The sequence below is a fragment of the Manihot esculenta genome, chromosome 14 (genome assembly GCF_001659605.2).
Source record: "Manihot esculenta cultivar AM560-2 chromosome 14, M.esculenta_v8, whole genome shotgun sequence".
Taxonomy (NCBI): domain Eukaryota; kingdom Viridiplantae; phylum Streptophyta; class Magnoliopsida; order Malpighiales; family Euphorbiaceae; genus Manihot; species Manihot esculenta.
The window spans coordinates 11,202,995-11,217,448 of record NC_035174.2 but is presented as its reverse complement, the minus strand read 5'-3'; the positions used below and the strand labels follow the sequence as shown (position 1 = coordinate 11,217,448).

Sequence of the window (14,454 nt, the reverse complement as noted above, 5' to 3'; positions counted from 1 at the left end):
AAAAAAGAAAAATTTATAAATATTAACGATAAATATAAAAAATGAGCTTATCAGAGAATATCTGAATTAAGAAATTTTCTTTTCTCAATTATTTGTATTTCTTTTTTAAGATATTTAGAAAGTTAAAAAGTTTCTCTCTTTTAACGTTAAAAAACTAAAAATTTAAATAAAATTTTTTAATAATTAATAAAATAAAATCACAAAGATATTTCAATTTAATATTAAATATATAAATATTTTAATTAAATAGATTAAACTTAAAATATAATAATAATTTACTTTTCTTAATTATAAGAAAATCACTTAAATTCAGTTCAAAAAAAAAAAGAAAATCAATTAAATTATTTTGATCCGCTGTTTGTTTTAATTTATTTTTTAAATAAACAATAGGCAATTGGATTGTCTTTAGATTTTTGTGATTTGGTTCAGTTCATCTACAACGAGACCGATGAAGACCAAGATGCCTGCAAAAATTATTTTGTTTAAATTTAGCTTACATTAATATTTAAATATTAATTTAACATTTATAAGCTTAAACTGACAATAAATATATCTAAAAAAATATTTCATATTTTACTCTCTCAATTCTCAATTCTTATATAAAAAAAATCAATTTAAATTACTCAAACTCATTAATATATTATATATAAAATTTAAATTCAATTAAATATGAATATTTTTTATATTTAAATTTAATTAAATTTAATTATAATATTTAAATCCATCAATAATAAAAAAATTTATTAATTTATTTATTAATTTTAAAAAATATATTAAAATATTCTTAAAATTTTAAAAATTTTATTAATTAATTTATTTGCTAGTTTTAACTATTAACTATTTTATTATACTTGTTATTTGAAAAAAATTATTAATTAATTTTTTAATTTTATAAAAAATTTACTAATTAATTTTTTCATAATAAAAATATTTTAAATATTTTAATAATATTTAATAATTAAAATTAATAGAGAAAATAATTAATATATTTTTTAAAATTAAATAATTAATTAATAAATTTTTATACTATAAAATCAAATAATCATTTTCTCAAAAATTAATCTGATCGAGTACTACAATTACTAGAACTAAATAATCTAAAACACATTATGATCAATAATTATATTCAAATCATAATTTCTTTGTTATAATTAATTTAATGTAATTATAAAAAAAATTAACAGAACTAAAATTAAAAAATTATTAAAATGCAGGCCTGCATCGCGTGGGATAAACAACTAAAATCTAATAATACGCACACCTAAATGACAGATTTTATAACATTAAAAAAATTAAAATTTACAGTTTAATATATATATTATAGTTATTTTTTTATTTTTAAAAATATATTAAAATATTTTTAATATTTTAAAAATTTTATTAATTATTTATCCAGTTAATTTTAATTATTCAATATTTGACTATTTAATCTTTATAATTTAAAATTTTATTAATTTATTTTTTTATTTTATAAAAAATTTATTAATTAATTCTTTATATTAATAGTATTTTAAATTTTATTATAATATTTAACTATTAAAATTAATAAAATAATTAATTATTAAATTTTTTAAAATATTAAAAATATTTTAATATATTTTTTAAAATTAATCGATTAATTAATAAATTTTTTATTAAAAATTAATTTAATATAATGAAAAGAAAAGAAAATTCCAGCGAAGCTAACTGTAAGCTCGGAACGTCGTAGCATTACCCAGCAGTCCCCCCTCACCTTCCCCACCAAAATCAGAAACTCCTGCTCTGTCCGAAGCTCTTATCCTCCTCCTCATTAATCTCCTTTATATAGAAATCTTGCCATACACTTCTCTCCAACTACCTTTCAAAGAACCAAAACCGAAGGAGGGAACCGCTATGTCCACAAATTCCATCAATGGAGCAACAGACCATGAATCATTCACTCTTCCTCTCATCACCTCTCACCGTTCCCTCGCCAACTCCACCTCTCAAGTTGCCATCGTCGGCGCTAATGTCTGCCCTATCGAAAGCCTCGACTACGAGTATAATAACTATTAAGAGTCTCCTCAATGAACTTTGTTATTATTATTATTGTTTTTGACTGGTTTTGAATCCGTTTGGTTGCTGGTTAATGATTGTAGGATTGCGGAGAATGATTTCTTCAAGCAGGATTGGAGGACCAGTAGAAAGATCCAGATTTTTCAATATGTGTTCATGAAGTGGTCGCTTTGCTTCTTGGTTGGGATTATTGTTAGCCTTATTGGATTTTTTAACAATCTTGCTGTTGAGAATATTGCTGGTGTTAAGTTTGTCGTCACTTCCAATATGATGCTCTTACATAGGTGTGCGATGGCTGCTCTTTCTTTGAATTTTTGGTTTCTATTAAATCTAGCTTGATTTTGTCTGATTTGATGGAATTGAGTGGAAATAAATTCAATTTCCCCTTGAAAGTTTTGTTTTTAGTTTTTACGACTTGCGAGAAATTACTTTGACTGGCAGTTAGAGGGTTTGACTTGAGCAGGAAATTGAAGGCTTTCTTTGTCCTATTTTTGTTAGTCTCTAAAACAAATTTTGAGAAAAAGTTTTATGTAGTTTCTGAAATTTGTGCAGGTATGGGATGGCATTTCTTGTGTTCTCAGTCTCTAATTTGGTTCTTACCCTGTTCGCATCCATCATCACAGCTTTTGTAGCTCCGGCTGCTGCAGGTTCTGGTATACCAGAAGTGAAAGCGTATCTCAATGGTGTGGATGCACCTGGAATTCTTTCCTTGCGAACTTTTGTTGTCAAGGCAAGTGTGTTTCTGAGCATGTTGAATGACTGTGTTTATTAGAGTGACATAGTATCGGAAGCGGTGGTGAATTGGATAGTTTGTTAAGCTTGATTAGTGACTGTCTGTTTTTGTCAAACTCTTAATTCTTTGAGCTGAGTCCAATCCATATTTTTATAAGGGTGATAAGCTATTAGGCTGCTCCTTATTTCAATGTTTTATAAATGATCCTGATATTTTAAAAATAAGGAGAGCTTTCTGAAAGCATTTTACTTTCTGGATGGCGTTGATGCATAATTATTTGTTATCAGATGGAGAAGGTTTCATGGAGGTCAGTTTGTTGCTGAATTTCTTTTTGTGCATGTTTTATTTCTGATGGCCTAAACCTACTATATCTTTATTATGGTATTGAGAATGCAATCATCCAAGGTTCAAAATATGGTACTGTATTATATCACAAGCATGGCTGCATGGGCATATATGTGATATTTGAAGTTTGAATTGGTAGAGTTTGTGCTATAGCAAGTCGGTTGTACTTTGCCACTCGAACTCACATGTTTCATTTGATTTATCTCATTCAACCTATTACTATGAATAAAATTTTGAAGTGAAGAAAATCAAGAATACATGGTTATGGCCATGTTCAGTGCAAATGTACTATAGGACCCATTTGTTTCATTAGTCATTAATGCACCCCCATACTTAATATGGAAAACATTATAATTCCACAATCTAGATGTACCTTAGATTGCAGAAAACATATGCTTCATATACGGTTGAATAGAGAGTGTCAAAGGGTGAAGAACCAAGTAAAGTCCATTTCACCAAGTTGCAATTTATTCCTTCTTTCAGCTACATTTGCTTTAACCAGGAGAAACTGTTTTGTTTCTTCTTTCATGTCTTTGGTCATTTTACGTGAATTGTACTGTGGCCAAAACTAAAGGATACAAAGATTGACCCTCTTGGTGTCCTAAATTTATGAGGAGATGCAGATTGCCTCCTTTCTGAGTAGGCAAATTGTGTACTTCATTGGTGTTAATGCTATGCAGTTTTAACTGAACAATGTATTTCATGAACTCATTTTGTCCTTAAGGCCTAGATTCTGCCTGTTAAGCATTTCAATTATATTGCGGACTGTTTAATTGCTTAAACTTTTCTGTCCTATGACTGATATAAGAAACATTTGTTTAATTCAATTAATTTGTGGATGTCTTATAAACGTTTATTTATTTTGCAGATCATTGGAAGCATTTCTGCTGTGTCATCATCTCTTCTTATAGGAAAGGCAGGGCCTATGGTGCATACTGGTGCATGTATTGCATCATTGTTGGGTCAGGGTGGATCTAAAAAATACAGATTAACTGGAAAATGGCTACGCTTTTTCAAAAATGACCGAGATCGGCGAGATCTTGTAACATGTGGATCAGCTGCTGGAATTGCTGCTGCCTTTCGTGCCCCAGTTGGTGGTGTGCTGTTTGCTCTTGAAGAAATGGCATCTTGGTATATGTTTGTTACTCATGAAAACTCAACTACTGAACATTTTTAATCTTGCCAACTGTTGTTGATATCTGGTGCTTTTTCATGCACTACAACTGTTTTTGCCATAATGCTAGGGTCTTCACAGCAATATTTCGGCTAAACCTCATAAATCAATACTTAGGCCCTATTCTTGATCTTTTCTTTCCAATAATCTTCATGCAATATAGAGTGCTTTTCCACCCAAGCCACATAATATAATTCTCTACTCAATAGTATTCCTTCCGGTTATTGCTCGACTTTAAGTTATAATAATATCTATAGTTTGCCATTCACTGTCCATCAATCATCACATAAGTTGATTTGTAATTTTGATTCACTAATCATGCGTGTTTTATTTGCTATCTTACTTTAAATTTAAATTTTTTTATTATTCGCTAACCTTACTTTTAAAATTAAATGATCTCTACACAGACACCCTGTTCTCATAAATAAAACTCTTTTTAGTAATTGTGTCATAGTTGAACCTCTTTGCAGAGAGATGTTCCAGTTCCGCCTAGATAGAAGTGTTTTCTCACAGTACTAAATATTAATGCCAAGATGTTGTTATGCAGGTGGAGAAGTTCCCTTCTGTGGAGAGCTTTCTTTACAACAGCTGTAGTTGCAATAGTGCTTCGGGCTCTGATTGATTTCTGTTTGAGTGGCAAATGTGGATTATTTGGTAAAGGGGGGCTTATAATGTTTGATGTCTATTCGGCAAATGTTACATATCATCTCATTGATGTGCCACCTGTTATTCTCCTAGGAGTTACAGGGGGAATATTGGGAAGTTTATACAATTTTCTCTTAGATAAAGTTCTTCGAATCTACAACCTCGTCAATGAGTAAGCTCCTATTTTAGTTTTTTATATTTGTGTGAAGTCGTGTTTTCATTGTTTTAAAATGCTATATCTGAATTGATTCTCTTTGTTTTCTGTTTTCAGGAAAGGCACTGTTTACAGAATTTTGCTTGCTTGTTCAATCTCCATATTCACATCCTGTCTTCTTTTTGGATTACCTTGGCTGGCATCATGTCAACCTTGTCCAGCTGATGCATCAGAAGCCTGTCCAACAATAGGCCGGTCTGGCAACTACAAGAAATTTCAATGTGAACCTGGTTATTACAATGATCTTGCCAGTCTCATTTTTAACACAAACGATGATGCTATTAAGAATCTCTTCAGCAGGAATACTGATGCTGAGTTTCAGTATTCGTCAATTCTCATATTTTTCATAACATGCTTTTTTCTTAGTATCTTTAGCTATGGGATTGTTGCTCCTGCGGGTCTTTTTGTGCCAGTAATCGTGACAGGCGCATCTTATGGACGTTTTATTGGTATGATATTCAGTTCAAAATCCAGTCTTAATCATGGCCTTTATGCTGTGCTTGGTGCTGCTTCATTTCTTGGTGGATCTATGAGGATGACAGTTTCTTTATGTGTTATTATCCTAGAATTGACCAATAATCTGTTGCTTCTACCCTTGATAATGTTGGTTCTTCTTGTTTCCAAGACTGTGGCTGATGCATTTAATTGTAACATTTATGACCTTATCATGAAAGCGAAGGGTTTTCCTTATCTAGAAACTCATGCAGAGCCTTACATGAGGCAATTGACAGTTGCTGATGTAGTCACTGGTCCTCTTCAGCTGTTTCATGGCATTGAGAAGGTTGGTAATATAGTACATGTTCTTCAAACAACAAGGCATAATGGATTTCCTGTAATTGATGAGCCCCCACTTTCTGACTGTCAAGTTCTTTATGGACTAATCCTCCGTGCTCATCTTATTGAACTATTAAAGAAGAAAATCTTTTCATCCTCTCCGGTGCCAATGGGTCCTGATGCCTTGGAGCAATTCTCAGCTGGTGACTTTGCAAAAAGGGGCTCAGGCAATGGTGACAAGATAGAAGATATACAAATTACTGAAGAAGAGATGGAGATGTTCTTAGATTTGCATCCTTTCACTAATGCTTCACCTTATACTGTTGTGGAGACAATGTCACTAGCTAAAGCTCGGATGCTATTCCGAGAAGTTGGATTGAGGCATCTGCTTGTGATACCCAAGATCTCTAGTGTAAGAACTTCTATAATATCTTTTTCTTTTTACAACCTCTACTTGGAGATTAAGTAATTAGTGCATTTGACAGGTTATTGCTGCAAGCTTGATATGCCAACATTTCTTGGCAGTTTTCCTCATACTTAATCTCCTTATTCTTTTATCTGCCTTTTGATATGAGATCTTTCCTTTTGGTGTGTCTCTCTCTATTTAGAACTTTGTTCTTATCCTGGTAGGACATAAATTGGCACGAACCCGTTTTGTTTCATTAATTAGAAGGCCAGACATTGAGAGTTCCTCTGTTCTTTGGCTGTCCATTTTCTTTATTGTTCTTGTTTTACTTTTACATGATAATTTGCCTCTAAAAGATTCACTTACATTTCACTTATTCTTAATTGCAGAGATCTCCTGTTGTGGGTATATTGACAAGACACGACTTCATGCCAGAACACATACTGAGTTTGCATCCTTTGCTTTTTAGGAGCAGGTGGAAAAGATTAAGAATCCGGCTGCCCCAACTATTTAAATTTTTGTAGGATGTCTTTGCATACATTGGGCATCAACCCTTTCCTGTTCAGGAGCAGGTGGAAAACAATCAGGCCGCCTTATTAAGTTAAAATATCGCAGGGCATTTCAGGCGAGCAATGGAAGTTGCACTTGAAAATGAGGGTGTACTGAAACCTATTTGAGCTCCATAACACACAATATTTGAAGGACTAACCCCATTTTTTCAGTGCTTCTTCATGGAAATCAACCAGAACCAATAATATCAGATGAGGATCGGGGTAAACAATCGAGATGTTTGTAAGCAGTATGATGTAACTATGATGAAATATCTAACTTAATTTGTTTAGTGAAATTTACGAGAGGAAGAAATGAAGAATGAAATTATAATTAATTATAAATTGGGAGAGAAAACTGTAAATAATTAAAATATTTAAGAATTAATTAGTTTAATTTTAAAATTAACAACAAAATTGATAAAGTGTGTGAGGTAGTAAACAATTTAATTTAAAAACATAAGATGATAAAATCTTTGAAATAATTAGTAAATTTTGTATTTTTTTTTTTGGTCCATATGATGAGAAAAACAGCATCGGAAGGAGGTGCTTCATTAATCATTTCTATGTTATCATGAAGTTTAGATTATTACATTAATTAATTACTACTAACAAATAATCTGCATATTTTTGTTGTAAATGTTGTTGATTAGATCATCACGAATAATTGATGTTTAGCATTGGACCCCTGAATTGGGGCATGCCCCTTTTCTCTGAGGCGCCTTGCCTTGAACCTGTTCTTCTATGAACTATATCTTCTACCCCTTCTTAATCCTTTTATTCCTCTTTTTTCCACTTCTCATTCTCTATCCTATTTCTTCATCACATTCTTAACCATCACCATGTCCGAAATTGAACCCTGTGTTTCTGACCTTATCAATAAAACCCAAAATTTACAATGCAATGAGTTTATATTGGAGCTGGAATCGACTCCTTTGCAAGGACAGAAATGCAAACTGTCTCTTAGTGGGAAGACTCATCTCAACCAAATCCTTTAGTCCAAACACAGTTAAAGCGGTGCTTGTTAAATCGTGGAGAACACAAGAAAGCTTCTTAGCTTCTGCAAAAGCGCACAATACTTATGTTTTTACTTTCAGCAATGCCCAAGATTTGGATTATGTTATGCAACATAGACCATGGTCTATTCATAACCAACTTCTGGTAGTGCGAGAATAGTCTTATGATCCGGCTTTTGATGAACTGACTTTTAAGACTAGGCTTTTTTGGACGCAAGTTCATGAGCTACCTCCCGATAGACAGACCGCAAAGAATGCTACAACCATTAGTAACTTCCTTGGAGGCTTTCTTCAAGATGATATTCCTGATGATCAAACAAATTCTTCCTTGGAGGCTTTCTTCAACATGATGATATTCCTTATGACCAAACAAATTTTCCCTTTTTTTTTCGTTTAAGAGCGGAGATCAATATCGCCAAACTTTTGATTACGGGTTTCCATAGCAAGGGCATGGATGGTAGCATTACATGGATTAATATTATGTATGAAAAACTTCCTGATCTTTACTTCAACTGTGGTGTTATTGGCCATTTTAACAGGGATTGCTCTTCCCCTTTGAAGAAAGTGGAACATCACAAGAAAAATTATGGCCTTTGGCTCGAGGCCTCTTCCCCAAAACGCCAAAAACCTCTCTTGCAATCTTTTTCTAATTTCTCCATTTTGAATCTTAAAAATACTCTTGAAGAGTCTCAACCTCTTTGTCTGTCAAAAGTGCCCTAAACCTCTGCCGATCCATGATGATACTCTCCCTCCTCCTGTTCACCCAATTCTTGCTACTAAGATCACCACAAACACGAATTGCTACTAAGATCACCACAAACACATTTCCAGTTCCAACATCAACTTTCAGAAACCAAAACCAACCCTCAAAAACCACTTTTCTATCTGCAAAAATCACTCACCAGTTTGATGGAACCTCGAATGTTGTACTTAGCAAACATCCATCGTCACCTGCCAACCTTTTTCCCTCAGAGACCATCACTCAACTTTTTACCCAATATCTCCAGAATTCAGGCCTAAAAGACTGCAATGCCAAAAATTTCTTCCACACCTTTCCCTATATGATCAATCTTTTCCAAACGGCTGCATTTAATGCACTCATTTACCCTTATCGTTTTGGTGTTGATGAGCATGGGCGGCGATCTCCCTCTTACTTTTTACATCAGAAAAAAGAAGACCAAGCAATTTGGGCCCTCTTTCTTCCAGCCCAACCGATTCTGAACAAGGACCCATTCCTCTTCTCCCCAAGCCCATGAACATCCCTTCATAGGCCCTTGAAACTTGTAACCTATTCAACCAGACCTAAGAGTCCACCAGCCCTCTCAGTCTAAAGGTTGTTTTCTATGAACCTTCTTATCCACAATCAAAAGCATCCCCATGACTCTCTCGGAAAAAATTCTTTCAAGACAAATGCAAACTGTTAGACCAATATAAAAAATTTCTAATTAGAAGGATTCAGAGATTTAAATCCTAATTAGATTTGATTACAAAAATTTTATTATTATCGTAAATATTTCTAATTTAAATTGATTTTTTGTGTATAAATAATCAAATCTTATAAAAATAAATTCAATTAGAATAGAATAAAATTTTTTCCTCAAACTTATTCATGGCATCAGAGTCTTGCCACTTTAATTGGCTTAAGTTTCAAATTTATCATAAAAAGTTAGGATTAACTAATAGGTTAAACTTCTAGGCAACTATATCAAGGGAGTTATTCGATATAACCTATATCGAAGGAAAGCCCATCAAATTTCTGGCTGATCTCCGGCGGCGCGATCCCGCTCCAAGTACGCGCATGTCCTCATGCGCCACCACAGCTTCTGTGTCTCCTTCCACGCGCCGGCGCGTGAGCCTTCCTCCAACATCCTTTTCCGTCTGCGCTCCTTTCTGGCCCTCTTTCCAGCATATCGCGCCTCTGATCAGCGCTATCTTGTGATCGAATTCTCCTTTGGGTTTTTCGAGGTGTTTTAATAATAATTTGGTCGTTTCTACCTCTTTTTATTGCTGGCTTTTTTTTACCTTTAAAATGTCAGATAAGAAAGACACTAATGGAGGTGATGTACGTATTTTTGACACTGCTCCGTGGATTATTGATTCTGGTGCAAATAGATACATGACGAGTTCCTTTAAAAACTTCCTTAATTACCTTCCGTGTCTACAAAGGATACAGTTAAAATAGCTGATGGCTCTTTTATTTCTATATCTGAAAATGGATCGATTGTTTGTACTTCCAATATTAAGTTATCCTCTATTCTCCATGTTCCTCATTTTTCTATTAATCTTCTATCTGTCAGTGCTTTTATTAAAGCTCTTAACTGTAAAATTGAATTTTTTTTCTTGATCATTGTATTATTCAGGACTTTCAAACTGGGAAGATGATTGACTATGGTAGACTGCACGATGACTTATATATTGGAAGGGAATCTGGGTTTAAATTTACGTCGGGCTCTTTTTGAAAAAATTAGGATGTCAACTAGGAAATTATACACTGGCATCGACGGTTAGGACACTCATCCTTCTTTATTTGAGAGAAACTTTATCCTCATTTATTTTTCAAAGCTTAATGTGGTTCTTTAGTTTGTGATGTTTGTGAGTATACTAAGCATACAAGAACTTCTTGTCCCTCCAGTAATAATAGAAGTACAATTCCTTTTGTGACCATCCATTCTGACGTTTGGGGACCTACTCAAACAGTCTCACTATCTAGTAATTGTTGGTTTATTACTTTTATTGATTGTTATACTCGTATGACTTGGGTTTATTTAATTTTTTCACAGGATGATTTGTACTCAATTTAATACTAAGATAAAAGTTTTGAGAACTGATAATGGCACAGAGTACATGGATGGATATTTTTCTGCTTATCTGGAGTCTAATGAAATACTGTATCAAACTAATTGTCCTTACACTAGGGCCCAAAATGGTGTTTACTGAAAGAAAAAATAGGCACCTGTTGGAAGTAGCTCAATCACTCCTTTTCACCATGAACTTTCCAAAAATCTATTGGGGAGATGCAGTCTTAGTTGGAGTTTATCTCACTAATAGAATGTCTCTCAAAACTCTTGACTTTAAAAGTTCTTTAGAGGTGTTACAAGGGAAAAATGCTTATACTATTTCACCAAAAGTATTTGGATGTAAGTGTTTTGTTCATATTAGGACAGGTGGGAAACTCGATCCAAGGGCTCTTAAATGTGTATTTATTGGATACTCTCCCGCACAAAAGGGTTACAAGTATTACCACCCTCCATCTTGAAAATACTTTGTCAATATGGATATTATGTTTAGAGAGACTGAATTTTACTTCAGTACTACTCTATCACATCTTCAGGGGAAAAACAATGAGAGAGAAGAGGTGATTTCTAGTCCAATAACTCTAGAGCATACTACTAAACAGGAGGAGACTAGTAGTAATCAGGAAAAAAATAATAATTAGACATTTGGATAAACCATATTTAATAAGATATTCAAGAAGAGACACAATAGAAGCAGAAAAGCTATTGTGCAGCCTATTCAGTGTCATAAATCTTCCTCTTCTCCATCTGGTAAGTCATCCCTAAACCTTGAGCCCATTGATAATCTAGATAAATCAATTGCTCAAAGAAAAGGAGTCAGGTCTTGCACAAAGTACTCTATTTCTAACTTTCTCTCTTATGATTTTTTGTCTCCATTCTATAGAGTCTTTGCCTTATCTATTTCTTCTGTATTTATCCCACAGGATTGGAAGGAAGCTCTCAAAGATTCTAATTGGAAGGAAGCTCTCAAAGATTCTAATTGGAAGGGAGCAATGATTGAAGAAATGAAAGTCTTGGCTAAAAATGATACTTGAAAGTTAATGTCTCTTCCACCTATAAAAAAATTAATTGGCTAAAAATGAGTGTTCACTGTGAAACACAAAGCAGATGGATCAATTGAAAGATTCAAGGTCAGACTAATTGCCAAGGGATACACTCAAACTTATGGAGTGGATTACCAGGAGAAATTTGTTCATGTGGCCAAAATGAACTCAATCAGAGTATTGCTATTTTGCACTGCCAATCTTGACTGAGACCTACAATAATTTGATGTGAAAAATGCATTCCTCCATGGGGACTTGGAGGAGGAAGTGTATATGGAAATCCCTCCTGGATTTGCTGATAAAAAACACAAGGAAAGGTGTGCAGGCTAAAGAAGACTTTGTATGGGTTGAAGCAGTCACCTAGAACTTGGTTTGATCGATTCAGCAGAGCTATAATTTTCTTTGGCTATTAACAGAGCAATACTAACTATACTCTATTTATCAGACATCACAAGAGTAAAATTACTCTTCTCATAGTCTATATTGATGACATAGTAATGATAGGGGATGACACCGAAGAGATGACTCGACTGAAAAAACTTTTGGCTCAGGAAGTCAAAATTAAAGACTTAGAAAAACTTTAATATTTCCTAGAAATCGAGGTTGTCAAATCAAAGAAGGGAATTTTTATTTCTCAGAGAAAATACATTCTAGATCTTTTGGAAGAAACCGGTATGTTAGGCTGCAAACCAGTAGAAACTCTCATTGAGAGCACTCATAAGCTACAAGCAAGGATTGGTAAATCAGTGGATATTGACAGATATGTAGGCAGACTGATTTATCTTTCGCATACTCAACCAGACATAGCATATGCAGTCAGCTTAGTTAGTCAATTTATGCATGATCCTTGTGAGTCTTACATGCAAGGTGTTTTTCGTATTTTGCGATACTTGAAGTTTGCTCCTGGAAAAGGTCTCCTATTCTCTAAACTCGGTCATCTCCGCATACACGCATTCACAGATGCAGATTGGGCTAGATCCCTTGATAATACAAGGTTGACTAATGGTTACTGAACACTTGTAGGAGGAAATCTTGTCACTTAGAGAAGCAAAAAAGCAAAGTATTGTTGCTCAATTAAGTGCTGAGACAGAGTATAGAGCAATGACACAAGGTGTTTGTGAACTCCTATGGTTGCAGAGATTGTTGGAGGAATTGAAACTGTTGGAGAGGGACAAACTCCTCTTGTACTGTGACAACAAAACTGCCATCAGTATAGTTCACAATCCGATTCAATATGACCGAACGAAACATATAGAGATTGATTGATACTTTATTAAAAAGAAGTTAATAAATGGTGTTTTGATATTAGATCGTGTGACTTTCGATGAATAGTTAACTGATGTGTTTACCAAAGGGTTCAACAACAAGATCTATCAAACTTTGGTTTGCAAATTGGACATGTGTGATATCTATGCACTAACTTGAGGGGAGTGTTGACCAATATAAAAGGTTTCTAATTAGGAGGATTTAGATATTTGAATCCTAATTAAGCTTGATTATAGGGCTTGATTATAATAATTTTATTCTTATTGTAAATATTTCTAATTTAGATTAATTATTTGTGTATAAATACTCAAACCTTATAAAGATCAATTCAATTGAAATAGAATAAAAAATTCCTCCCAAAATTCTTCACCAATCTTTTCAAATCCCTAAAAAGAATGCAAACATTCAGTATTGGCTTCCTTTTGATGATTTGGTACAAATGGCAGTTACTCTCTTTCCTTCCTTAGCAAACAAACTAGAACTACACCTTAATCAACCTTTGATACTTGAGGAACAACAAATGACAACTAGACGTTGGAAAAGACTTGCTCGTTCGAGGGAAAATGTTAACTCTAATGTTGTCATACGGGAGGTGTCAAATGACTTATCTATTGGGGAAGAACTTCAGACAGCTCTAGCTTAGAGAAAAAGAAAAAGTTCAGATAAAAAGGTAGAAGATGGAAACTTGGAATTGAGTAAGTCATGCATGTCCATTAGTGGAAATACTACTTCTGCCCAACAAGACTCTATTCTCTCTTCAAAGGTGGAGGAAGCCGGCCTTAATTGGCCCCACCAGGAATGATAAGACTCCTCAGTTAGAACTGTCAGGGTGTGAGAAACTCCCTAACAATTCATCATCTTAAAGGACTCTTCCAGTTCCATTCCCCGGAAATTTTGTTCATGATGGAACCGAAGAATAAGAATGTTAAAGTTAGAAGCGTGGTTAACAAATGTGGTTTTGTTGATTTTTTTTCTGTTGATCCTAGAGGTTCTTCAGGGGGCCTTGCTCTTGCTTGGAAAACAGATTATACTGTAAATATTATCAAAATGGCAATCTTCTTTATTCATGCAAATGTTTTTTATAATAGCTTGCAATTATCCTGGGATCTTTTGTTCATGTATGCAAGCTGTGATGATGCAATCAGACTTGATCAATTCAACTTTCTTTTGGGTTATAGGCAATCTATCAATGCTAATTTTATTCTTATTGGTGATTTCAATGTCATCCCTGAACTCTGGTGAGAAAAGAGGTGGAGATATTTCTTTGGGCAGTAAATCACTTTCTTTTAGAAACTTCATTAACTCCACATATTGGCTTTTGTCTAGACAATCTGGTTCTTTTAACATTTAAGAGCGACTTGATCGCTGCTTTGTTTCTCCGGGTTGGCTCCTGAATTATCCTGATGTTAATCTTATTCATCTAGAAGATATAGGTTTGGATCACCGCCCTCTACTCTTGCA

The 14,454-nt window shown here is 33.7% G+C and overlaps 1 protein-coding gene across 2 annotated transcripts; it reads left to right on the top strand.

Annotated features, from left to right (window-relative positions):
- Positions 1–1,703: 1,703 nt before the first annotated feature.
- Positions 1,704–7,214, top strand: LOC110600085 (putative chloride channel-like protein CLC-g). 2 transcript variants are annotated; one of them, XM_043950576.1, is made up of 8 exons: positions 1,704–2,018; positions 2,118–2,318; positions 2,587–2,764; positions 3,981–4,243; positions 4,834–4,940; positions 5,025–5,103; positions 5,203–6,331; positions 6,715–7,214. In XM_043950576.1, exons 1-8 carry the CDS (start codon positions 1,873–1,875, stop codon positions 6,847–6,849), a joined length of 2,238 nt encoding a protein of 745 aa, XP_043806511.1. In that variant the 5' UTR covers positions 1,704–1,872; the 3' UTR covers positions 6,850–7,214. The 2 variants fall into 2 exon arrangements, with proteins under 2 accessions (XP_043806511.1, XP_021592495.1); XM_021736803.2 differs by having other exon boundaries at positions 4,834–5,103.
- Positions 7,215–14,454: the final 7,240 nt, after the last annotated feature.

What these genes read in the sequence shown, in the direction of transcription:
- LOC110600085 (XM_021736803.2), top strand. Translation starts at nt 1,873, where the DNA reads ATGTCCACAAATTCCATCAATGGAGCAACAGACCATGAATCATTCACT. An exon ending in TGCGAACTTTTGTTGTCAAG is followed by an intron (nt 2,765 to 3,980) that starts GCAAGTGTGTTT and finishes TTTATTTTGCAG; the next exon opens with ATCATTGGAAGCATTTCTGC. An exon ending in TGATACCCAAGATCTCTAGT is followed by an intron (nt 6,332 to 6,714) that starts GTAAGAACTTCT and finishes TCTTAATTGCAG; the next exon opens with AGATCTCCTGTTGTGGGTAT.